This window comes from Chiloscyllium punctatum, chromosome 10, assembly GCF_047496795.1.
Source record: "Chiloscyllium punctatum isolate Juve2018m chromosome 10, sChiPun1.3, whole genome shotgun sequence".
Lineage (NCBI taxonomy): Eukaryota > Metazoa > Chordata > Chondrichthyes > Orectolobiformes > Hemiscylliidae > Chiloscyllium > Chiloscyllium punctatum.
In genome coordinates this window covers 109151081-109177887 of record NC_092748.1, presented here as the reverse complement: position 1 = coordinate 109177887, position 26807 = coordinate 109151081, and the positions used below count along the sequence as shown (strand labels likewise).

At 40.5% G+C, this 26807-nt stretch overlaps 1 protein-coding gene across 1 annotated transcript in view; it reads right to left on the bottom strand.

Annotated features, from left to right (window-relative positions):
* The window catches only part of slc49a4 (solute carrier family 49 member 4), a 68905-nt gene that overhangs the window by 23565 nt on the left and 18533 nt on the right, over window positions 1–26807 (bottom strand). The window contains exons 2-6 of the mRNA XM_072579915.1: window positions 25672–25765; window positions 15412–15680; window positions 9216–9345; window positions 5956–6064; window positions 4951–5018 (exon numbers count right to left, since the gene is read on the bottom strand). Coding sequence (XP_072436016.1) covers window positions 4951–5018; window positions 5956–6064; window positions 9216–9345; window positions 15412–15680; window positions 25672–25765 — 670 coding nt within the window. The remainder of the gene's footprint in view (window positions 1–4950; window positions 5019–5955; window positions 6065–9215; window positions 9346–15411; window positions 15681–25671; window positions 25766–26807) is intronic.

Sequence of the window (26807 nt, the reverse complement as noted above, 5' to 3'; positions counted from 1 at the left end):
TGAACAAGATTAGGCACTCAAGTACTTCCTGACCAGTAGGCGATACAATCTTGACACTGTCCACCCACCTCTTCAGCCTAACAATGAACTCTTCAGAAAGATGCTTTAATTTAAAAAAAACAACCTTCTTCCATCTCATCCAAGCAAGCTCCAGGTGACTGTGGCAACCTATAATGCATTGCAAATTTAATTGCATTTTCAAAGACTAGAAATGTTCTCTTTGTTTAAATGCTGATGCTTATACAATGCAGGAGGATACTCAGCCCATTGTGCTTGTGCTGTCTCTTTGACAGAGACATCCAATAAGACCATTTTCTCATGCTCTTGAACGAAGAAATTCCTCAAGAATATATCCAATGTTTGCTCCTTTGGATAGTCTTCTGTGCTCCAACACTTTATGATTAGCATTTGTAATTATTTGGAGAGAAATAAAGAGCTGAAAGAATATTTCTGCATTTGCATCACAGCTATATAGTGTAATCACTAATTCTTCTAATGCTGTCAGGGTACTTCAGTCTGTATCAAGGACTAACCTAATGCTGGAGTGAAGCACAGTGAAACACTCTACAGCAGGAAATATCAACATGTCATGCTTTAGACTCAGTTTGGATATCAATAACAAATTTATATTACACACAAATGTCAGTGGACCTTTTGTGGGAAATCGCGCCCTAAATAGGAGTGTGAAGCAAACATCAAATGGGATATTATTATGCACAAGTAGAGAAATACATTGATCAGTCATTGATGAGGCAATTGACCTTCGCTGTGTCACTCAATGATAATAACAGAAATGAAACACATTTCTACCTCTCCGGCACACAGTACAAGTGTAGTACTTATGTAGTAACAGAATGAGGAAAGTTGACCTCAGCCAGATTAAAATTAGAGTTATGAAGCTTTTGAAAGATTAGAAATAGCAAGGGGTCAAGATTTACAGTTGGATGTAACTGGAAAGTTGTTGCTTGTAACTTACATATAACTTGATTTAAAGATTAAAAGCATCCAGCATAACTGAAAGCTGAGCCAAAGATATTATGGCAGTTGAATATTAGTCAAAGCACAAAATAAACAAACTTTAAGAGCCTGCAGAGAAAAGCAGCAAGCTTGATCCCAAGTGTAACAAGGATTAGTTATGAGAACAATTAGAAACTTGAGTTTTTCATCAGGAGAGTAAAAAACCTCATCAAAATAGAGACAATATTAGTTCAAAGGTAGAAAACTAGGACCAGAGAACATAAATGGAAATTTATGAATGGTTAAGGAAAAATAATATTTTGGTGATAGTTATCATCTTGAATATTCTTTGTGAAAATCATCAATAATTACAGCCTTTAATAAAAAAGGCATGTGTTTCTCCCCAACGTACAATGCAATTCAAATATACATTAACAAACCCTCGACAGTACAATTACTTTTTTTCTATTTGAAATGATTTAATACAAATATACCAACTGAAGCAAAAGCCATTGGAATAAGTTATTCTGCTTTGAACAACTCATCATGTGCACAAATCCTATTCAGTTTTCACCCTTCGCCTTCAGTGATCCACATGCCAATGGGTCATCTATCAGGTTCCAGAGACAGTCATACAGCACAGACACAGACCCTTCAGTCCAACCAAGCCATGCCAACCATAATCCCAAATTAAACTAATCCCACCTTCATGCACTTGGCGCATATCCCACCAAACCTTGCCAATACATGTTGTTATCTGAATGCCTTTTAAATGTTGTAATTGTACCACATCTACCACTTTCTCTGAAAGTTCACTTCACTCATGAACCTTTGGGTAAAAAAAATTACTTCTCATGTCTTTTTTAAAATCTTTCTTTCCTCTCACCTTACAAATATCCTCACCAGCCTTGACATCACCCACCCTAGGGAAAAACACTTGTCATTCACCTTAAACCCCTTGGTTTTATAAACCTCTGTAAGGTCATCTCTTAACTTCCTATGCTCCAGTTAAAAAAAGTCCCAGCCTGTCCCAGCCTATCCGTATTACTCAAATTCTTTCCTCCCAGCAACATCCTGGTAAATGCCTTCCAAACCCTCTCCAGCTTTATAATATTCTTCCTCTCACAGAAAGACCTGAACTGGACACAGTATTCCAAAAGAGGCCTCACTAAAGACCTGCACAACCTCAACATAATGTCCCGACTTCTTTGTTCAAAGGTCTGAGCAATGAAGGCAAGCTTACTAAATGCCTTCTTTACCATCTTTTCTATTTCTAAGACAAACTTCAAATAAAGTTATGTACCTGAACCACTAGGTCGCTCTGCTCCAAAACACTGCCCAAGGCCCTAATTTTATTTGTAGAAGTCTTGCCTTTGTTTGTTTTGCCAAAATGTAATTATCCAAATTAAATTCCATTTGCCACTCTTTAGCCCATTGACTCAACTGATCAAGATCTCTTTGTAATCTGTTTGGTAACCTTCTTCACTGTCCTCTGCACCAGTAATCTTGGTATCATCTGGAAACCTACTAACCATACTTTCTACACTTGCACCCAAATCATTTTTCATGTGAATGACAAACAAAAGTGGACCCAGGTCACAGGTCTCCAGTCCGAAAAGCAATCCTCAACAACAATTTATTTCCTGTTAAGCCAATTTTGTATCTAATTGACAAGCTCACGCTGAATCCCATGTGATCTAACTTTACTAATTAGTCTGCCATGTGGAACCTTGTCAAAGGCTTTACTGAAGTTGCCTTGCACAAAACCATGCTGACTATCCCTGATCATTCCTTGCCTCTCCAAATGCATACAAACCCTATCTTTCAGGGTCACTTCCAACAACTTACCCACCACTGAAGTCAGACTTACAGGACTATAGTTTCCAGGCTTCTCCTTACATCCATTATTAAACAAAGGCACATTAGCCACTCTCCAGTCATTCAACACCTCACCCATGTTTATAGATGATCAAATTTTTCTACAAATTTCCCCAGCTGTTGGAAACCTGAAGATTAACTGAGTACGTGTGTGACCACTTGGCTAAGAATACTCGAAAGAAGTGATTTTCAACTGTCACTAGTAATAAAAAGTGGGATAGCTTTCCCACATCAGAACAATGACTGCACCTCAAATGTACCTCATTCGCTGTAAAATAACTTTGGGAAGCCTGAGAACATGAAAGGCACAGTGCAAAAGTAAGTAAAAAATAGAATCAATTAGCAGATGAAGTAGAATTAGGGAAGGAGAAAGAAAAAAGTTAATAGCAGAGTTTTCCACATGCAAGGCTGGACCAAAAGGTAACAACACATTGGATATAAGGTATGTTGGCAAACTGGATCCAATAGTTGGCTTACAAACAGGACGTAAATGGCGATAACGGAGCATTGTTTTTATAATTGGAAGCCTGTGGCCAGTGTACCATAAGGTTTTGTGCTGGGACCCTTACTGTTTGTTATGGATACTAACAACTTGGATGTGAATGTTGGAGGCATAAGAAGTTTGCAGATGACATGAAAATTGGGGCTGTTTTTGATAGTGAGGAGAAGGGTCTCAAGCTACAGTCTCATTTTGATCAGCTGTTAAACTGGGCAGAGCAATGGAAAATGGAATTTAATCCTGATAATGCGAAGTGATGCATTTTGGAAGGTTTATTGAGGCAAGGATATACACCAAGTATGGGAGGTCTTTAGGGAGTACTAAGGAGCAAAGTGTACTTGACGTACAAATCTGGAGATACCTCAAGGCGTCAGCATAGGTAGACAAGGTGAAGAAAACATATGGGATGATTGCCTTCATTAGCTGCAAGTCTTGTTTGTAACTTTATAAAACATTGGCTAGGTTACAGATGGATACAGTGTGCAGCACTGGTTGCCACACTATCGGAAGGATGTGACTGCATTGGAGAGGATGCAGGGGAGATAAACCAGGATACTGCCTGGGATGAAAAGTCTCAGTTGTGCAGACAGACTGAATAGGCTGGGTTTGTCTTCCTTGGAACAAAGGATGCTGAGGGGGGGGGAATCTGACTGAGGTATAGAACATTATGAACGACATAAACAGGATCTCTTCCCTATAGCTAATGTTTCTAAGACAACAGTGCTCAAGTATAAAGGGGCATAAAATGTTTAGAGTGGACCTGAGGAAGCATTTTTCATCTGGAAGGTGATAGAAGTATGGAATTTGCCACCTGAAGGGGTGGTGGAGGGAGGTACTCTCAATATTTAAGCAGCACCTGGATGAGCACTTAAATGTCAGGGCATAGGTGTTGTTTGTTGGTCAGCATAGACATGGTGGGCTGACGGGCCTATTCCTGTGCTGTGTGAAACTACAATTCTGACACCATCTAAACCTGTGATTTCTCGCCCCTGAAACTATTTCTTTGACAGGACAAACAAACAGTATAACTAGACCACAGACTGCAGCAGCTGAAGACAGCAGTTCACCAACTTCTCAAGGACAATCAGATAAAACCATTTATTGCCAATTTCTATGAAATTCAAATCCCATGAACAAATTAAAAAACAAAAAGTCAAGACTCAAAAGGGATTGGATCTGGATTCTAAAACATTATAACCAAACCAGTCCATTCATCTGAAGGACTCATCAAATCATTTTTGTAACCAAATTTTGTTCCTTGTTGGACTTGCATTAGATCCTATGTCTAAAGGGTTTTACTGGCCTCAGAACTATAAAGGGATCTTTTCATCTGGTGGCACTACTCAGCAAACTTTCAAAAACATGCATCCATTCCTGAAAACTTTAACAGGAGTGCATTAATTGTCGTCTTCCTTTGAACTGCGAAACATTTGGAAAATACAATTAAGCATGTTGTCCTTCAAATGTACAGCATCCTTAGAAACAAATTCATACCAACCATTGATTATATAGTTTGAGTGTGAAACTTGCCAGAAAATGTATGCTTGGATGTATGGCTGATCTACGTACATCAAAAATTTGAACTCTTGGATGGGATAAACATAAATTGAACTGACCTTGCAATCAATATTCCAACAGTACAGCCACCAATTGTTGACCAAAAACCAATCCAACCAGCATCAACCTAAAGAGAAACTGAAAAATTAATCCACGACGAATGGGTTGCTTTTACCAACTTTTCAAAAAAGAAAGCTATATATGCATCTCAAACTTGTTTTATGGGAGTATTTGTTTTTGACTCAACAGTTAAATGTTATGGTCTCATTGAAAGGGCAGCTGCTGCTCAAGTACAAAATCATAAAATAATAGAGTATAGAGATCATTCATTCATATGTACCACTTTAGAAAATCTATTCAATTAGACTTTACTCCGAAAATATTCCCCATCACTTGTTAGATAGAAATCTATCTTTAGACCTTTGTGAAATTATGGCCCATAAACTATTCGAAAAGTACACAGCGTGTCATTTTGGTTTCTGGAAATATAGCTCTTAAATCAAATCAAATCAAACCAAACCTCGCATATTTGGTGTTCTACATACCCATCAGGTTGCAGGCCACAGCCCTAGAGGTTTTTCTTTAGACAAAAATCATTCACCTATTTACTGTTCTACCTGGGACTTACTAATGAAGGTCTGCAAAAAGGAGTTAAAAATCACACAACACCAGGTTATAGTCCAACGGGTTTAATTGGAAGCACTAGCTTTCAGAGCGCTGCTCCTTCATCAGGCAACCACCTGAAGGAGCAGCGCTCTGAAAGCTAGTGCTTCCAACTAAACCTGCTGGATTATAACCTGGTGTTGTGTGATTTTTAACTTTGTACATGTCAGTCCAACACTGACATCTCCAAATCATGCAAAAATGAGAAAATCCTTAAATTCGGATGTCTAAATGAAGTGAGAACAATGAAGGTAATCCTTAAGTAACACTGGCACATTCTGCAAGGTGACCTTGGCACATCGTGTTAAGGAGTGGTACCTATATCATGTAGGAATTGGTTATTCTGGAACAATTTTCAACAACAAACTTTGGATCAAAGAACAAAAAAAAAACTCTCTTACCTGGCTCACCTTAAGTGGTGTTAGAATTACATCTAAGACTCCTGACCATCCTGCTAATATTCCCAAAGGCACAGCAAAAGCCAATGCAATCATCAAAAACCTGAAATTGCTGTGGTGACAAAAGAACATTAATAACATTACTTTCAAATAAGAATCGAGGCACTGAATCAACTTGTATACAACAACTGCCTCATACTGCACAAGGTTGGTTGGGCTTTTATCTTCTTTATGACGTTTTAGCAGCTGAGTAAACAAAATCTAATCAGAGGGTCACCACATTTACACAGCATCTTATGTGACTACAAAGTACAGATATGATTCCAAAGAAAGCTAAAGACCCTGTGGTTCAACGTGTGAACATACTGCCTAGCACATTACTGAGCCGCACAGACTAAGACACCACTTGGTTTAATGGCTAGCCTGTGTTCCATCAGCTAGCCTCCACCATGGCAGCAGATGGGACAAGTAGGTGGGGAGAGACCCAAGGTTGGAAATTTTGCTTTGAGAGCCAGTACCAGTCAGTGAGCACAGGGATGAAAAGGAATTGGGACTTGGTATGCATAACAACACAGGCAGAGTTTTGAGTGCACATTTTTTTGATTCCTGAAGAAGGGCTTATGCCCGAAACATCAATTCTCCTGCTCCTTTGATGCTGCCTGACCTGCTGTGCTTTTCCAGCAACACATTTTTAAACTCTGATCTCCAGCATCTGCAGACCTCACTTTCTCCTAGAGTTTTGGGTGGCCTAAAATTGAAGGATTATAGAATGTGGGAGACAGTCCAGAGCAGTAATGGAATTGTGAGCAGAGTTTATGGCAGAGGCCAAAGAAACTGAAGAAAACTTCTGCTCATCTAGTACTGAATATCAGAAAAGCAGGCTGAGAAATTTAGCAAAAGTGAAGTGACAGGGGTGATGGTGAGGAACCACTGGGTGTCGTCAGCATACATGAGAAAATAAATGCTATGCTTTCTAATGCCACCAAGAGGCAACATTCAGAGCACAAATAGGAAGGGGCATGTCCTGGACCTCATGTAGATGCAACTGTCAAGACAGCACAACAACACCTCTTCTTCCTCAGGTGACTTGGGATATTTGGCATGTCCATAAGGACCCTCAACAACTTTTACAGATGCACCATACTGTCCAGGTGTGTAACAGCCTGGTACAGCAAGTGCTCTACCTAGGACTGTAAGAAACTACAGAAGATTGTGTGCACAACGCAGACCATCACGGAAGCCAACCTTTCTTCCATGGACTCCATTTATGCCTCTTGTTGCTGCAGAAATGCTGCAAAATCAAAGACCCATCCCATCCCGGTAGTGCTCTCCTACAACCTCATCTGTCATGCAGAAGATACAGAAGTTTGAATATGTGCAGCAAAAGGTTCAAGAACAGCTTATTCCCTGCCATTATTAGACTAATGAATAGACCAACTCCAAATGTTGTTGATCTTGCTTCATGCATGTCCTGTACAGTATACCCTGTATACCTCACTCTGTCCAAGTTTCTTTCACCCTATGATCTGAATGTTCTTGCTTACTATGATCTGCCTGTACTGCTCACAAACATAGCTTTCACTGTATTTAGGTACACGTAACAATAAATCAAATCATATCAAGATGCAAGAGCAGAAAGAGGACATTTGGCCTCCTGAGTCTGCTCCACCAATTAATTAGATCATGGCTTTATGTGATAATCCTCAACTCCACTTTCCTACCTCTTCCTCATAAGCCTTGATACCCTTGAACATACTTGATAACCCAGCCCCGATGGCCCTTTGAGATAAAGAATTCTACAGTGTGATCTATCACCCTGAGATTCTGCCCTCTGGTCTGAGGGGAGATGCTAAGTGGTAGTCTGAAAGACCCCAAAATTTCCAAGAGAGATCTGCTTTAATTTTGCGCCTTATTTAGCTCAACATTTCACATACGACAAATTACTCGAAATGCTATAAATCGCTGGTGCACAGAACTACTTTTCACTAAGATATCAGATTCCTCAGAGTGAATAGTCAAATTTTAAAACAATTTTGTATGATCAATCAGGAGTCGATCAATCAGCAGAATATTCTTCCCATGGTATTTTAGCGCCATAGGATCTTAACCTTCTACTTAAAATGCCAGAAAGAGCAGAAAAGCACACGTCATCTGAAAGTGAGCATTATTCACCAAGAATTATACTTGGGGTGATCCAATGAGGAAAGGTTCAGCAGGTTGGGTCTAGACTCAATGAAGTCCAATGATGAGAGGCAATTTTACTGGAAGATGGAAAGATTCTAAATGGACTTTATGGGCTAGATGCCAAGAGAATGCTTATTCCCATGGGGTAAATCTAGAAGTACAAGGTGCAATTTAATGACAAGGGTCTCCCATTTTCAATGGGGATACGGGAGGACTTTCTTCTCTAAAAATGTTGTTAATAAATGGAATGCTTTGCCACAGAAAGCTGAGGTATAGGCTGGAATATTGAATACACAGATGGTTGATATTGAAGGAAGTTAAAGGTTCAGGGGACAGGCGAGACAGGATGAATGACTTAATCCCAGTCCTATTTCTTAAGTTTTCAAGTGTTAGATTAAATGATGCAATCTAGTCCTGCAGTCATGCTTGAACCTATGATCCCCTAAGAGAAAGGAATTCTTATCAGTAGTCACAAGAGATTACACCAGTAAAGAAAAAAAAGGTAGCAAAATCAGCAAGAACATTAAGATGGTTTTTCTGAATGCCACAGGGACATTCACCATCTTCTCGGATCACATCTAATACATTCAAGTTAAATTCAGTTTAGTCCTTAAAATGTCAAATCAGTAGGAACGTTGGTATTATTGATAATATCTGGTGCTGTACAGGATAAACACAATGTATATATATTGAACAACAAAGGGGAATTTGCAAACAAACTCCTATCCAACTCCAACCCAGTGATCCTGGATTCAGCAACTATTACAGAAGGCTTAATTATTTAATAACAATCTTCAAGACAAATTAACAGTGTACTCACACTAGCAAATTCAGAATCTGACGGGATACTTTAGAGATGCTCACAGGTTTGAAAAGTAACAATTTTCTTCAGGCATTGGTAATGGTTTGTGGATAAAGTTACTCTACACTTCAATAATGACACAAAGCTCGCAAAGAGCACTCTGTACTATAAAAGCTTTGCTGAGCAACAAGATGTTCATGAGATCTAGTAACTTCTTTGCAGATCGATATCTCTGCCAGAACATAAAGTACCCCAAAATTATTCAGGACAAACTCACCCAAGGAGTCTGCAGATACTGTTTCTGTAATTGAGCCTCTGGCTTGCAGCAGCTATACTGGGCGGAAGAGGAGGGTGAGATGGGAAGTAGGCTATCACAACAATCAATAGCAAAGCAGTCGCACCAAATTCTGGAAGAGGTTAAAAAGAAAGGTCAATGTGGCAAAACATATACTAACTGCAGAAATTCATCCTCAGAGAATTTAATTAGACCAGAAATCATTACATCGTGTTGGGCACTGTTAGCATTATATTGCTTTAGAAAGTATTCTCTTAATTTCTCTTTCTTTTTGTTAAAACAGATCCTTGGTATTTAAGTTGTAGAAGTTACTTAACTGCTTAGTCATGAACTACATTAACTAGAATCATAAAATTGATGACCAAAGTACTTTAAACAGGCTGAATTATCCAATCACTGCATTAAATTGGCAGGCAAGATACCCTTGTGGATTTATTTTCTCAAGAATACCAACTCTTCGACACACCCTCCATAAATCACTTCTGTCTCCTTTTGCAAAAAGCTGTTACTCGAGAATCAAGTGTTCTCCAACTTTTTGGAACACAGCAGAGACCTCTTCACAAATGGTCAGAAATTATGTGATGACGAAGATGAAGGTTGTTACAACTTAGGATAATTTAAAAATAAAACTGCTTTAAAAGGATGTCCTTCTCATTGAAGACAAGATGACAAAAGGTAGAACCAGTTATAAAATTGTTGCCCCCATTTCCCCATCAACTTAATTTGATTATCTGAAGTGTCAGACACGAACACGAGGGCAGGTATTAGTGAGGAACCTGCTGAAATAGAAACCAAGCTGGGTGCCACAACAATCATCTATTTTCAGCAGAATTCATTGCTGCTGCAACCCCATGAAATTAGTCTTCACCATAAATGTCATCCTCTGGACTTGCCCCATAAGCATCAGAGTTAGAGTTAGGAATGTAAAGGAGAAAGGCAATCTTTCTAGATTTGTAATAGCTGATTAGAAAGACTTCAGTTTAAATGAATGGCATTTCAGAAGTGATCCTCAATCTGCAAAAGCGGACGTTTAAAACCTGCACATTAATCACTTGCTTAATTTCCCATTTAGAATTTCAGCACGAGTGCAATTTTTGGCATCATGTAAAAGGATAGTAAAGAACTGTTGGATCTCGATCAAAAGTATGGCAGCTTTATAGAAGCTGTGACATTATAACAGACAACACAAAGAACACTAACATTTAAGAGAGCATGATGAAATCAGTGCATACCACAATTGATTCAAAAGGGAAAAGATGCAGTTGCTAAGCTGAATTCAAGATTCTGCCCAGTAAAGCATCACATTCATATAATATCTAAATTATACAAATTTGTATCGAGTAACAACTCTGATGATGATTGAAGTAAATGGGCCTGGTAAGGGAAAGGGAAACATTTTATCACAGGGCATGGCTTAACAAAATCCATTACAAGATTATAAAAGATATCAGTGAGGGGAGATTGAAGTAAATTGCAGTTGGAATATATAACAGAGAAACCAAATTTTTCATCAAAGAGGCTGTTTTGTAGCCTGTGAGTCAGTAACTGGCAGCAGCAAGCCCAATATTGGCATTAATTTGGAGCATGCATTACTGCCAACCAATGATAGCAGTTGCTTCAAACTGCCTCAATGTGATATAATTGAGGTATTTAAAATTATACAAAGTTCTGACACAAGTACAAAGAACAGCTGTAGTTTTGGGGGGTAATCACGCAACTGAATGTCAATGACATGTTCTGACTTATATTTCAATTGTTTGAAGGTGTGGGCAGCAACTTTGCATTTACTTGTGCACAAACGTGTTTTGTATTTGTTCGTTCTTGGAACATGGGCTTCACTGGTTAGGCTAGACTCATGGCCCATCCATAACTGCCTTTGAGAAGCTGGTGTTGAGTTACCTTCTTGAATTGAAGTCCAAGGTATCTAGGGATGCACACAGTGCTGTTTGGAAGGGAGTTCCAGGTTTTGACATCCTGACAAAGATGGATCAGTGATATAGTTACAAATCATGAGTGTGACCGATTTGGTGGGGAACATGCAGGTGATGGTGATCCCAACCAGGCTGCTGCCCTTGTCCAGCTGGTAAAGTCTGCAGCATTGGAAAGTACTGTCGAAGCAAGCTTTGAAAGTAGCTACAGTGAATCTTGTAGTTGATATATCCTGTTGCCAAAGTGTGCCATTGATGAAGAGGTCAATGTTGAATCTAGGTGGATAGGGTAAAAACAATGACTCCATTTCCTGATGAAGGGCTTTTGCCCAAAACGTCGATTTCGCTGCTCGTTGGATGCTGCCTGAACTGCTGTGCTCTTCCAGCACCACTAATCCAGTAGGTGGATAGGGTGCCAATCAAGCAGATTGGGGCAGGCTTGAGTGTTGTTGGAGCCGCACCCATCCAGCTAAGTGAAAGTGTTCCATCAAACTACTTAGTTGCGTCTTGTAGATGGTCGACAGACATTGAAGAAATAGGAAGTGAATTATGCTGCAGAATTCCTAGCCTATGACTTGTTCTTGCAGCCCCAAGAGTCCCGGTACAACTATCTCAGTTGTTTAGTTTCTAGTGAACAGTCCCCAGGTTGTTGTTAATGGGGTACTCAGGAATGGTAGTGCCATTGAATGTCAAGTGGAGATGGATGGGTTCTCTTGATGGAGATGGTCTTTTCCTGGAATTTTTATGTTACAAATGTTACTTACCACTTGTCAAACCAAGCCTAAAAATTGTCCGAGTTTCTCTGCTTTGAATATGGATGTTTCTGTATCTGTGAAGTGGTAAATGGTGTTGACCTTGGTGCTATCAGTGAACACGCTCACTTCTGATTTTATGATAGAGGAAGAGTATTGATAAAGCAAATGAGGTCAGTTTGGCAGAAGAATCTAGCCTTGAGGACTACTTGCAGAGATATCCTTGGACTGAGACGACTGACCTCCAACAACCACAACCATTTTCCTTTCTACTAGATATGACTCCAACCCAAGAGATTTTTGCTAGGGTTCTGTGATGTCATACTCACTCAATTCTGTCCTGATATTAAGTGCACCCACTCTCACGTCACCTCTGGAATTCTGCCTGTTGACATGAAGAACAGGAGCCATGCAGCCTTGGCAGAACCCAAAATGAGTATGAACAGTTAACCAAATGTTTTCCATCACTTCACTGACGATTGATGCGGCAGTAATTGGCCAGGTTAGACTTGTCCTACTTTTTGTTTACAGCACATACCTGGGCAATTTCCTATATTGTCAGGTAGATGGTTTTGGAGCTGCATTCGAATAGCTTGGCTAGGGGTGCAGGAGATCCTGAAGCACAAATCTTCAGCACTATTCCCCAAAGTGTTGTCAAGCCCATAGCCTCGGCAGTATGCAGTAACTCCAACTGTTTCTCGATACGACATGGAGTGAATCGATTTGGCTGAAAGCTGGCCATCTATGCTGGGGACTCCTGGAGGAGGCTAATGTGGATCATTCACTCAGCAGTTCTGGCTGACAACTGTTGTAAATGTTTCAGACTTATGTTTTGCATCGATTTGTCCTGCCATTTGCAGACAGCTCATGTCTGGGCAATTTTCCATACTGTTGGATCGATGTCAGTATTACAGGTGTACTGGATCAGCTTAGCTAGGGGTGCAGCTAGGTCTTGAGCATGTGCCTTCAGTATTATTGATAAAATGTCATGAAAACCCATACTTGTGTAGTTTCTCATCCCTTCAAATCTATTTGACATTGTGTGGAGTGAACTGGCAGAAGATTGTCATTTGTGATGTTGGCCATCACGAGAAGATCAATATTAATCTCCAAACTCAGCACTTCTGAGTGACTGTTGCAAATGCTTGAGCTTTGTTTCCAAACTGATGTGCTGGGCTCCCCATTACTGGGGATTGGGATATTTGTAGAGCCTTCTCCTCCAGTGGGTTGTGTTACTCTTCACCTCCAATCATGGTTGCGCAGCTTAGATCTGATCTGTATTACTATCTAACTACAGTTAATAAGTTTTATCCAGCAAGTGATACGTCTTGTGATGCAGAAATGTATTCAGTCTGTTGAGTGCATAAACTCGTCAATTGGGGCAACATGGTGGCTCAGTGGTTAGCACTGCTGCCTCACAGCGCCGGGGACCCGGGTTTGATCCCAGCCTCGGGAGATTGTGCAAACTCCACACATACATTCTCCCCATGTCTGCGTGGGTTTCCTTTGGGTGTTCTGGTTTCCTCCCACAATCCAAAGATATGTAAGTTGGGGAAATTGGCCATGCTAAATTGCCCATTAGACCATAAGACACAGGAGTGGAACGAAGACCATTCAGCCCATCAAGTCCACTCTGCCATTCAATCATGGCTGATGGACATTTCAACTCCACTAACCTGCACTCTCCCCATAGACCTTAATTCCTTGTGAGATCAATAATTTATCAATCTCTGCCTTGAAGACACTTAACGTTCCAGCCTCCACTGCGCTCCGTGACAATGAATTCCAGGGATGTGTTAGTTTGGGGTAACTGTAGAGTAATATGGTAGGGGAATGGGTTTGGGTGTGATACTCTTCGTAGGGTCGGTGTGGTCTTGTTGGGCCGAAGGGCCTGTTTCCACACTGTAGGGATTCTATGGCCTATGAACAAGAAACCTGTCAATAAAACAGTATGAGCTTATTAGACAGGCAATTAATTGGTTTAAAGTGCCCTTGGTGGCCAATAGATGTCAGCACCTGTATATATTGCACACTTACACTGATACGTATATGAGCTAAAAAGAGGCAATAATTAAAAAAGTACAAGGAGGCAGAAAAATAGAGGCCAAAAAGCAATACCAAGCACACAAAATCAAAAACCTAAGAAATAGGTTAAGCCCATGCTTCTGTGAACCTGCTCCACAATTTAGTCAGATCATGACTTATCTTTGACCTTTAGAAGCCCAGTGCAGAAAGATGGGATGAATGGTTTACTCCTACACTTAAACAATTCCATGATCAATTTCACTTGCCTAGTGGGCAGCATGTTGGCACAGTGGTTAGCACTGCTACCTCACAGCGCCAGAGACCCGGGTTCAACTCCCGCCACAGGCAACTGTCTGTGTGGAGTTTGCACATTCTCTCCGTGTCTGCGTGGGTTCCCTCCAGGTGCTCTGGTTTCCTCCCACAGTCCAAAAAAAATGTGCAGGTCAGGTGAATTGGCCATGTTAAATTGCCCACAGTGTTAGGTGAAGGGGTAAATGTAGGGGAATGGGTCTGGGTGGGTTGCTCTTCGGAGGGTCGGGGTGGACTTGTTGGGCCGAAGGGCCTGTTTCTACACTGTAAGTAATCTAATCTAATATCTCCACTTCCCTTGAACAAATCAGTGTTCACCATATTCTTGGGCAATGTGCTCCAGGTTCTGATAACTCCCCGTGGAAAAGTTTTCACTCGTCACCACAGGTTCTTTTGCCAATTGCCTTCTTGCGCACAACTCTGCTACTCAAGAGGTTGATAGCGAGAAAATGTACCTATCTTTCTGAACTTTCGCTCTCAGAAGAGCAACCATAACTTCCCCAAATCTGTTTATATAGAATTGAATAATTACACAGTAGTTTTAGTTCAAATCTGTACACTTGAATTAACTCTCATGGAGCTCTTCAGCCTAATTTCAAGACAGTTAAAATACAAACAAAAGAAAGAGTAATTTCGAACAATTATTGGAAAACTTAACCAAATAACAGATGTAGTACCAATTACTAATTAACTGTTCCAATATAGCAACATCCCATTAACACCCCCCTGGTAAAAGGCAAAATCAGACACAGATTCTCACACGCAGTTCTCCTATCCAGGAGGAAAAAAATATTGAGAAAATTTGGAGAAAGTAGCAGCAAGAGACATCCACTGAAGCTTCCAACTCTTTCAAGACCCCAATGGCTTCTGATGTTACCAAAGAAACCAAAATGCTAGACTAGAAAACAGAACACAATAGAATCCCTAGTGTGGATCTGAGAGAGCTAACCACACCCATTCAGGCTGTTAATAATTAAAAACCCGAAGCCTCACAAATTGTTTACTTTCTTACAGAGAGCTCTGCACCTGTCTTACAACCTCTCTTCAACAAAATAAAGACAAAATTGTCACAAAGTGATAGCATCATCATAATATATTGCATATACCTCTAGGACAAAGATTAACAAGGAAAGAGATTTTTTAAAAAATGTTTACATTATTCACCTGCATATAATAGAGCTTGAATACGATCCTTTATAAAATCAGTATGATGGTTGGAGGCAGTAAACAGTGATGTGGTACCATTGGGTGCTGGAACTATCAAAGGGCCTACCAAAAATGCACAAGCTGAACCAAAGTAATTGAACAACGATGCAACAGCGGTGGCTGTGGCCCTCTGGTCTGGAGGGAACCAGGTTGTTGACAGAAAAGGAGGAGCGTTCATTATGACAGGACCAGCAAATCCATTGAGCAGCTGTCCAGCATGGATCAACCTAAAAGGACAGAATTAAAATTACAACACTGAATAGAGATGCCAACATTCATTCAACATCAATGAAACATGACTCAGAATAACTTTTAAGAATCAGATTTTGAATAAAGTGAAATGAAAGCCATGCAAAGTTTGACCAAAGACTGCTCCAATTGAATGAACTGATCTATGGAGCAAACCTTGAAATCAGGAGAAGTGATGAACAATTCGCAGACTAAAGCCCAAAGGTGTTCCAGTGTAGTCCAGTCAGACTGAGCTATTCGTTAGACAGTTTTAGTGTCTTATGGAAAATGTTCATGTTTGCAAAAGTGAAGAGCATTATCGATGAAGACATAGAGCGTTGAAGCCCATTTGCTGATGCTGCCTTTGCCAAGCCAAATAGTTAACACAGTCTTTCTGGAAACATTTCATGTTGCACAGCGCCAAGAACATAGTCAAAAGGCTTCACAGACGTCCCGAGACTGCCAGGACAATTGCAGCTTTGTCAGCCCTAACAAAATACTAACTCAATAATGCTTTAAATCCACTGGCAAAACGTTGATAAATCAGTAGATTACTTCAGTAGTGATAAAAAAAACTGACAGAACACAGTATACCACAGTAAGGCATTGCTGAAGAACACACTCAACGCCAGGTACCACTGACATTTCTTTTCAAGCTATTCAAAGAGAAAAGGAACCCTGTTCTTGCAATTAGAACATCTCAATAGATTCATTAACCACTGACATATTATTGCCCCTGAAGAGAGACAAAATTCTTAGCTTTATTTTTGCAGTGCAATTTGTAATCCGAAATGGATTCATCACAAGGATTGAAAAGTGAACCCAGGAGGTGACCATTCAATCCTTCAGACCTACACTCTGAAAGAACTACCAATTAGTTTCAGCCCCCTTGCTATTTCACTGCAGCTGTGCAAATGCTTCTATTAAGTACTGTTCCCAGTCTTCTTTGGAAGTTGTTGTTGATTCAACTTCAACCATCTTTTCAGACAGTGCATTCCAGATAATAACTCTGTGTGGAACATTAATCTCCTTGCCAGCAGAAACCTATCTCCATGACCAATGCCAATCAGCTCCATCCCTCTCCCTGGTAACTATCTTGTCCTGAATTATACAGTCTGCAAACTTGGTGTCATATCTGACCTAGAAATGATTTAAATTCACTCAAATAGTCACATCAAATATGTAGATCACATATTTTCACCTCTATATCATTGTTCAACTTCATTCTTAACTCATTTGCTGCTGAAAGCCACACTCATTTAGATTTAGATTACTTACAATGTGGAAACAGGCCCTTCGGCCCAACAAGTCCACACTGCCCCGCCGAAGCGCAACCCACCCATACCCCTACATCTACCCCTTACCTAACACTACGGGCAATTTAACATGGCCAATCCACCTGACCTGCACATCTTTGGACTGTGGGAGGAAACCGGAGCACCCGGAGGAAACCCACGCAGACACGGGGAGAACGCGCAAACTCCACACAGTCAGTCACCTGAGGCGGGAATTGAACCCGGGTCTCTGGCGCTGTGAGGCAGCAGTGCTAACCACTGTGCCACCGTGCCGCCCATACACTCATGTTGGTGTCACCTCCAGACTTGACTATTCGGATGCTGATTTTTCATATTCAATCCTCTATAAATTTCAATTTACCCAGCACTTTACTGCTCAGAACCTAGATCACGCCTAAGTCCTGTTTATCCACTTTGCTTGACCTACACTGGTTTGTGGCTAAGGACTTCAATTTTAAAACTTCAATCTTTGTTTTAAATCTCTCCACAGCCTCACTTTTTTTTTGCTTCTGTAATCTCCGCAGCCTCACAATGCTCCCAGACAGAATTATTCCATTCAAGACTCTTAAGCACTTTCAATTTTAATCAATTTATCCGGAGTGGCTGTGTCTTCAGCAGCCTAGGCCATAAGGCCTGGATTTCCCTCCCTACCTCTCCCTTTTGAATCTCAAAATCTCAAGATTGTGATCATCTGTCCGAATATCTGGGCTAGGAGTCAACTTCTTGCTTCCTAACACACATTTATTGAGGTGTTTTATTACATTAAACATGCCATGTAAGTACAAACATGTTGTTGCTGCACTTTTACCAAAATTTGAACAAAAAAATTGAATTACGCTCCCTTACATTTCCATCAGTTTTTCCCCATACCTTCACATGACAAAGTTTCTTATCCTAGATGCCGATCCAGCATGTAACAATTATTTCATAATGTCAAGTGCCAAGTCTATGGAAATTCTCAAGAAAATAGTAAATGAACAAATGTAAAATGGTACCATCAAATCTTGCCAGTACAATTTGTAGAAGTGTGTTAATTCCTTCATATTTCTGAAATTTTTGGTTCACATTTCACAGTTGCCAAGGTGATTAGAGTGATTAGAGTTCCTCCATAGGTTCAGACAGCAGTTGACAGAATAAGGAAGGGTTTTGTGATTGCCGAGTGCCCTGCAAAAAGTTGCAGGGTAACTGCTGACCACACTCTTCCACCCCCCCCCACCCCCCACCAGCAGCAAAAATGCACATGTTCAAGTAAATTTGTTCAAATAAATGGGCACTTGCCATTGATGGTTGCTTTCCCTGATTAAATTAAGCGGTGTGGGTGGGGGTTAGTGGCACAGAGACATCAAGGATTTTCAAATCTCTAGAATTAGAGGAATGACAAAATTGACAGGTGCAATCTGAAGACTAGAGTACATTAATCGCTGGTAAAATTGGGGATGTAGTGAGTTTCAGAGTGAAGGGAAATCCAAGTTTACGAGCGTAGTTTCTCATTCAAAATTCAGTCTCATGCTAATGAGCATAATAGTAGCTCCAAAAGAATTTTGATCGATCTCAGTCTGCGTTCCTTGTGATGAAGGCCCAGTTGGAAACTTAGTTCTAAAGTGCAGAAAGAATGCATTTCACTTTCCAATTGTAAAGATACAACATTTGTTTACAGGAAACAGTCAGACAGAAAGTACTTCCAGGAAATCATGTGATTTTAATTAAATGACTAGCAAACTACCTGGGGAGATAGTGCTGCTGTGAGTTTGCGGAGTTGAGTTTTAACTCGTAAACAGGTTCATTCAGAGGGAAGCTGGTAGCTTCAGGATCTTGAACAGTGAGTGCACAGAGCTAGGGGGAAATCATAAGAGTCACAGAGTCAGATGTGCAGCATGGAAACAGACCCTTCGGTCCAACCCGTCCATGCCTACCAGCTATCCCAACCCAATCTAGTCCCACCTGCCAGCACCGGCCCATATCCCTCCAAAATCCTTCCTGTTCATATACCCATCCAACTGCCTTTTAAATGTTGCAATTGTACCAGTCTCCACCACTTCCTCTGACAGCTCATCCCATAGACATACTACCCTGTGTGTGAAAAGGCTGCCCCTTAGGTCTCTATTATATCTTTCCCCTCTCACCCTGAACCTATGCCCTCTAGTTCTGGACTCCCCCACCCTAGGGAAAAGACTTTGCCTATTTACCCTCTCCATGCCCTTCATGATTTTATAAACCTCTATGAGATCATCCTTCAGCCGTCTAGGCTCCAGGGAAAACAGCCCCAGTCTGTTTAGCCTCTCCCTATAGCTCAAATCCTCCAACCCTGGCAACATCCTTGTAAATCTTTTCAGAACCCTTTCTAAGTTTCACAACATCTTTCCGATACGAAGGAGACCAGAATTGCACGCAATATTCCAACAGTGGCCTAACCAATGTCCTGTACAGCCGCAACATGACCTTTCAACTCCTGTACTCAATACCCTGACCAATAAAAGAAAGCATACCAAACGCCTTCTTCACTATCCTATCTACCTGTGACTCCACTTTCGAGGAACTATGAACCTGCACTCTAAGGTCTCTTTGTTCAGCAACACTCCTTAGGACCTGACCATTAAGTATATAAGTCCTGCTAAGATTTGCTTTCCCAAAATGCAGCACCTTGCATTTATCTGAATTAAACTCCATCTGCCACTTCTCAGCCCACAGGCCCATCTGGTCCAGATCCTGTTGTAATCCGAGGTAACCCTCTTGGCTGTCCACTACACCTTCAATTTTGGTGTCATCTGCAAACTTACTAATTGTACCTCTTATGCTCGCATCAAATCATTGATGTAAATGACAAAAAGTAGATGACCCAGCATCGATCCTTGTGGGACTCCACTGGTCACAGGCCTCCAGTCTGAAAAACAACCCTCCACCACCACCCTCTGTCTTCTACCTTTGAGCCAGTTCTGGATCCAAATGGCTAGTTCTCCCTGTATTCCATGAGATCTAACCTTGTTCAGAAGAACACTCCAGAAGTAGAAGACTGTGGTGAGATCAAAGTATATTAGGAAGAGAATAACCAGGAAAAGTATAGGGTCTGTTAGGAATCAAAGCAACAATGTTGTCAGAGCCAGAAGACAGCTGAGGTTGTTTTTCAAAATGAGTATCTGTATTCACTGTAGAGAAGGACTATGTCGGTGTGGAAATCAGGGAGGGAACTGTGATATACTTGAACAAATTGAGGCGGCGATGGTATTAGCAGGCTTAAAACTGGATAAATCGCAGGCCCTAGTGATACACATCCCAGGCAAGGCAGGAGGCAATGGAAGAAACTATAGGACTTTGGATATTGATTTTCAAATCCTCTCTGGCCACAGGAAGGGTGTCAGAGGATTGAAGGTCAGCTGATGTGGTACCATTATTCAAGAAGGACACCAAGGATAAACCGGGAAACCACCAGCCAGGGAGTCTAACATCTGTGGTAGGGAAACTAATAGAAAATATTCTGAGCAACAGAATTAATCACCACTTGCAGAGGCAAGGATTAATCAAGGGCAGTCAGCTTGGTGTTTCTGTGGTTGCAGGTAGGACTCCAGGACATATAGAAAGGGGAGGGAGAGGTTATGGTTCATATTGGAACTTACAATACAGGCAAGAAAGGAGGTAATGGACCATAAAAGGAATTTAGGAAGTTAGGCAGAAAGTAAAAACCAGTACCTCTCAGATTATACCCTTGGGATTACTCCCCATGTTAGCGAGGTCAGAAATAGGAAGACAGTTCAGCAGAAAATGTGGTCAAGCTACTAGATGGAGGAAGCGGGCTTCAAACATCAGGATCATTGGGATCTCTTTCAGAGAATGTGGAACCTGTACAAAAAGGACAGGCTGCACCTAAGCTGGAAGGGTACAAACATCCTTGTGGGGAGGTTTGCTAGTGCTATTCGGGAGGATTTCAAACAATCTGGCAGGGGAGTAGGAACCAGAGCAGCAGGTCAGCATGAGAGGAGAAGGTAGATGTTGAGGATGAGGATGGAGGGCCAGTTTAATGAACAAGACTGGACTATAAGAAGTGTAGTGAGTAAACAGGGAGGGAAAAATAATAACCTGCTGAAAAACAGTACAGTGTCAAGACAAATTAGAGTTCTTTATACAAACGAAAGGAATAAATTCAATGAGCTGCAGGCACAGACAAAGATTGGAAACTATCATATAGCAGCCTTTATGAAGAGATGACTGCAGGATGGTCAGGACTGAGAATTAAAGATTGCAGGTTATAAAGATTGGAGGGATAGAGAAAACAGCAGAGGGGGGAAAGTAGCGTTACTGATGAAAAAAAAATCACTTCTATGGAGAGGGAAGATACAATGAGAGCAAAGCACCCAGTGGAGACCTTATGGGTGGAACTGAAAAACTTTCAAGGACCAAAACCATAATAGGTATCATATATAGACCACTTGGCAGCAGCCGGATGTGCTGCTGAGAGGAGAAGGTAGATGTTAAGGATGAGGATGGAGGGCCAGCAGCCGGATGTGCTAGATTGTATGAATGTTAAAATTAGGCAACTATGTAGCAAAGACAGTAGTATTAAAGGGGGATTTTAATCTGAAACTGGGTGTGATATCCAAGCACCAGCTGGAGAGGTTGCGAATTTCTGTTGTGTCCGGGATGGCTTCCTAGGGCAATACGTCTTCAATGGAACAAAGGGACAAGCAATATTAGATTTAATAATGATCAATGAGCCTAATTTAGTGACCTCGTTGTTCGTGAGCATTTGTTGAATCGTGGTCACAACACGATCAAGTTTTGAGTTGTGCTTGTAAGAGACTGAGCTACAGCTGTCACATTAGGTGTTGGCGTTTACCAGATAGTGGAATTTTGGATTGAAGGCAGGCTTTGATGGGATGAAGCAAAGACTGCCCACAGTAAACTGGAAAGCCTTGAGATGAAGAAGTATGGAGATGAGCAATTTCTTCAGCCAGAGGGTGGTAAATCTGTGTAACTCATTGTCACAGATGGTTCTGGAGGCCATGTCATTGAGTGTACTTAACATAGAGACAGATAGGTTCTCAATTACTAAAGAGATCAAAGGTTATGGGAAGGTGGCAGGAAAATGGGGTTCAGAAATCTATCAGACATGATTGAATAGTGGCGTAGACTCATGGGCCGATTGGCCTAATTCTGCTCCACATCTTATAGCTCCTGCTAATAGATTAAAAAAAACTGAGGAATACTGGAGGGTGTTCAAAGAAAATATTCATGGTATTCCGAAAGTTTGTACCCAAGAGAAGGAAAAGCTCCACCTCACACAAAAAAGAGCTATGGATAAAATTAAAAGGAGTTATAAAAATGCAAACAGTAGTACAGGTCCCACAGGATGGGATAAATACAAAGACCAACAAAAGGCCACAAAAGAGTGCTAAAAATGATTATGAAAAGAAACTTACAAGGGACATAAAAGACAATAAGAGGAGATTTTATAGTTACATAAAGAGAAAGCGGCTGTTTAAGAGTGTCATGGTCCACTGAAGGCTGAGAGTACGGATATTAGCAATGAGAGGGGAAATGACAGGCATGCTGAATGAGAATTTTGCTTCAGTATTCATAGCAGATAAGGAGGATAGTGTGCTGCAAGGCCCAAAAAGAAAATAACAGAAGATCAGGGACAAGATCAAGATAAACTTAGCTTAAGTAAAGCATCAATAATGGGGAAATTAATGGAGGTGAAGAGTGATAAATCACCATGATCTGATGATTTCCATCTATGGGTCGTGAAGAGAACATTGTCAATGCCCTATCTATAATTTTCCGAGTTCCCTGGATTCAGGGGTTGTATCTCTGAATTGGAAATTTGCGGAGGTCACTTTGCTCTTCATGAAACGTAACAGAGGGAAACCAGGGAATATAAGATCAGTTGGCCTGATATCTGTGGTTGAGAAATTGGTTGAGTGGTAGGAAGCAGAGTTGAAATAATGGGTAAGTATTCAAATTGGCAGTCGAGGAGTGGTGCCCTGCAGGGATCTGCGTTGAGGCCTCAATTATTCTCAATATTCATTAACAACCTGGATAATGGCACAGAATGCACAGAAATTAACTGAACATGATGACTTATCAAGAGATTGTAATGACCCCTCAGACATTGGGGTATTAATAAGGTTACTTTGTGGTAACAGCTGAATTTTGCTGACAAGCATTATGATTTTGTTTTTAAGTAGTTTCTTGCATAGTGTGTAGTGTAACACAGTTCATATATTTTTCTTTTGTGCAATAAACTTTTCATTTTGTTAGAAGTATATTGGCAGTCTTTTGTGACTATGTTCAGTGACTGAACTCCAAGGTAAACAAACAGAATAAGTCTAGTTCTGCACATAGACCCTCTATCCTGTGACAGAAATTTCCCATTCTTCTATTTCAGCCCTTGATCGTCCAGCTTTATTAAATTAGCAGCACAGAAGTCGATGAAATGAGCCAGCTTCCTTCCTTTTCCAATTCAGTACTGCTGACAAGAAGCACCTCCAGAGGGGCGATGATATAAACAAGGCAGCGGCACGAAGACATCTGATGGTGCTGATAGTTTAGGAGGATATGACCATAGCCACCCACCCCTCTCATCTGCCCCTAACTGCTTCTAAAGTAGTCACAGCTTACTCAGCCATTCACTCACTTTGTGCTTAAGGAGTGCTTCTGGATTATTTAACTGATGTTCTAGTGGGTCTTGTAAATTAAGATTTCAGGTCTTGTAAATTAAGATTTCAGCAAAAAGTTATCCCTTGGGTCCCTTTTAAATTTTTCCCCTCTCACCTTAAACCTGTGCCCTCTAATTCTGAACTCCACTCCGCTGGGGAAAAGACCTTGCCTATTCACCCTAACCCTACCCCTCATGATTTTATAAACCTGTGTAAGGTCACTCCTCAGCCTCCAAAGCTCAAGGCAAAGTAGCCCCAGCCTAGTCAGCCTCTCCTTATAGATCAAACCCTTCAACATTGGCAATGTCCTTGTAAATCTTTCGTGAACATTTTCAAGTTTCACAATATCTTTCCTACACCTGGGAGTCCAGAACTGAATGCAGTATTCCAAAACTGGCCTAACCAATGTCCTGTACAACTGCAACATGACCTCTCAGAGGATGGTGCATATATGGAACGAGCTGCCAGCTGAAGTGGAGGAGGCTGGTACAATTACCATATTTAAAAAGCATCTGGACAAGTACATGAATAGGAAGGGTTTGGAAAGATAATGGGCCAAATGGGACTAAATTAATTCAGGATTTCTGGGCAGCATGGATGAGTTGGACTGAAGAGTCTGTTTCCATGCTGTACATCTCTATGACTCTATGAGCATGCTTCCAGACCATGATCTGATATTTGTGGTCTCTTGGAACATATCCAACTTCTACTTTCTGCCCAACTCATAACATCACTCAGCCCAACTTGAAGTTCCAGTGTGCTAAAGGGGACATCTTAACCTTATTACGATTTTTCTTGATACTGCAGTAATCCTCCGAACCTGTAAAGTACTAATGCCTTTTAGATGTTTAACAGATCTTCCTGCCATTATTTTCATATGCACTACAGTCAGCATTTTTCCAATTCTCCCTCGTGATCCTTACAGGAGAAAATGCAAGGTAGTTAACTTCAATTATAAATAAAAAAACCTCTTAAGACAGCAAGGCACATTAGGCAAGTCATAAAATCAATCATGTCTAGGCTGAAGATTACAAAAGGCATTAAATGGTCAAAATGTAGTACTTAAACTTTAATGATTTTGGTCAAATCAAAGATGTGTCTAACATAATGTACTTTTATCTTATACTACAGATTTGCTTCCATTATATATTTAAGTATCAATAATTTCATAGATTAAATAATGACAGAAACTTTCGACTGCACTCAAGTTTGCACAATTAAAAGGGATGTCATTGATTTCTTTATGAAAATCAGTCTATCTTAACAGCGTTTTCTTCACAAAAGCAAACATGGACCTTTTGCATTTTCTTATGCAAATTTTATAAATTCCTGCTAGTTTATATGTATATAATACATATACTTTAAATTCCATTCATATTAAATCTGAATGTGTAGCACTTAGTTAAAATTTTGCCATTTTAAAATAAAAATTCTTAATTTCTGATTTCTGTCAAGAAAATTTAATTCAATCGCTTAATTCTGCACAACCTGCAATGCCGACAATTATAGCTCAGACTCCTCGAAAGCAAGTATCTGAATATCAGACCACACTCCAACATTTACGTGGTACTTTTGATGCTACTTTATTTTGAATCAATTCACTACAACCTTCACTCAAACACTGAATTACACAAAATGCTCAGGCTGCCTTTGAGGTTTACAAGTGTTTTTGCATCAAGTTGGCAATTTAGGAAAAGATATCTCAACGAGACTAGAAGGGATCACTCAGCTCTTTGTCCACAATAGATGCAAAGGACACAACGCAAAAGATCTTGTGTTGAGCCACGCAGACTTCGTAGAGACACACTTCTGTATCAAATTACTGTGCACTTCTGCTTTATGCAAATCTTCCAAAAAGACAGTTACAGGACAGACCAAACAAAAACAAATGGTTGGAAAATCTCAGGAGGTTTGGTAGCATCTGTGCAGAGAACTCAGAGTTAATGTTTCGGATCTCATGCAGACCCTATTGGTGTATTATCAGAATTATACAATAGCCAATTCCCCATCCTTCTGACCCAACTGTTCCATCCAATGATACCTACCATTTCTTAACTGTTTGGTTATCTACAGGAATACATCGCAGCAACGCACCGGTCATCATGAAAAAGGAAGTGAGAACCACAGACAGCCGCAGGCCTGTGAAGACAGCAGTTAATGAAAAGCTAAATTCAATGACATGTGACTTTATAAACAAAATACAGTATGAAGAGCATTTGATTAGTGGGGGTGGGAGAAAGGAGCTTCCAAACTAAAGAATAAATACCTCTTCAAATCTCCACCCCTCCCCCCATCTTCGAAGGGAAAACCGCACAAACCTTCTCCATTCAAGGCCTGGGAAGATAACAAAACAAATCCCAGAGAAAGTCAACAGCCATGTACAGCTCATGAACTATAGCTTGCAAGTGACCTACCCAGTATACAGTGGCAGAGGACCAGTTTCCCACACATGTTGCAGTGAGAAGCATTTTCATTTATTGTGACAATTCAGAGTTTTTCACAAAGGTCAAGATATAAATAAAAAGCTCCATAAATGATATTGCGGAGATAGTTCAACATTTTCCATCTATATCTTTGTTTAGACGTCAACAAGATCACTGGATGATTTTTTTAGTTAGCACAGATTAGAATCATGGAACTTTCTGTACAGCAGTTGGTCAATATAGCTCACAGTACCACATTTATTGGAGCTCAATTTCTCAGCCTGTTCTGTATATTTGAATATTTTCTGTCTTCATTCTTTTAATTAACTCTTGCTCAAATCCAGCAATTGTCTCAAATCATTACACAGTTACAAGGGGCTGTTAACATAGGAAAACATTTAAAACACTTCACAGCAGATGAAAATGAACACTGAACTGTAAGAGGGAACATCTGAATCCAATGGCAAAATATTTGAAGAATAGTACGGTTTTTGAGGTGGAGAGAAAAATAGTGAGATACTAGTTTTAGAGTGTTCTAAGAGTATGAACCCAAAATGAAAAAAAAGGCAACAATACACTTGAGCACTAATACCCAACACAGTCTCAGCTGTGGCTCAATGGGCAACAATCTCATCTCAGGTCAGAAGTTTGAGACTTGAATTTACATATTAGATTAGATTAAAACTGTGGTGCGGTATACAGGGAGTGCTAAACTTCTCAATAATGTCACCTATTGAATGAGATGTTAAACCAAAGGC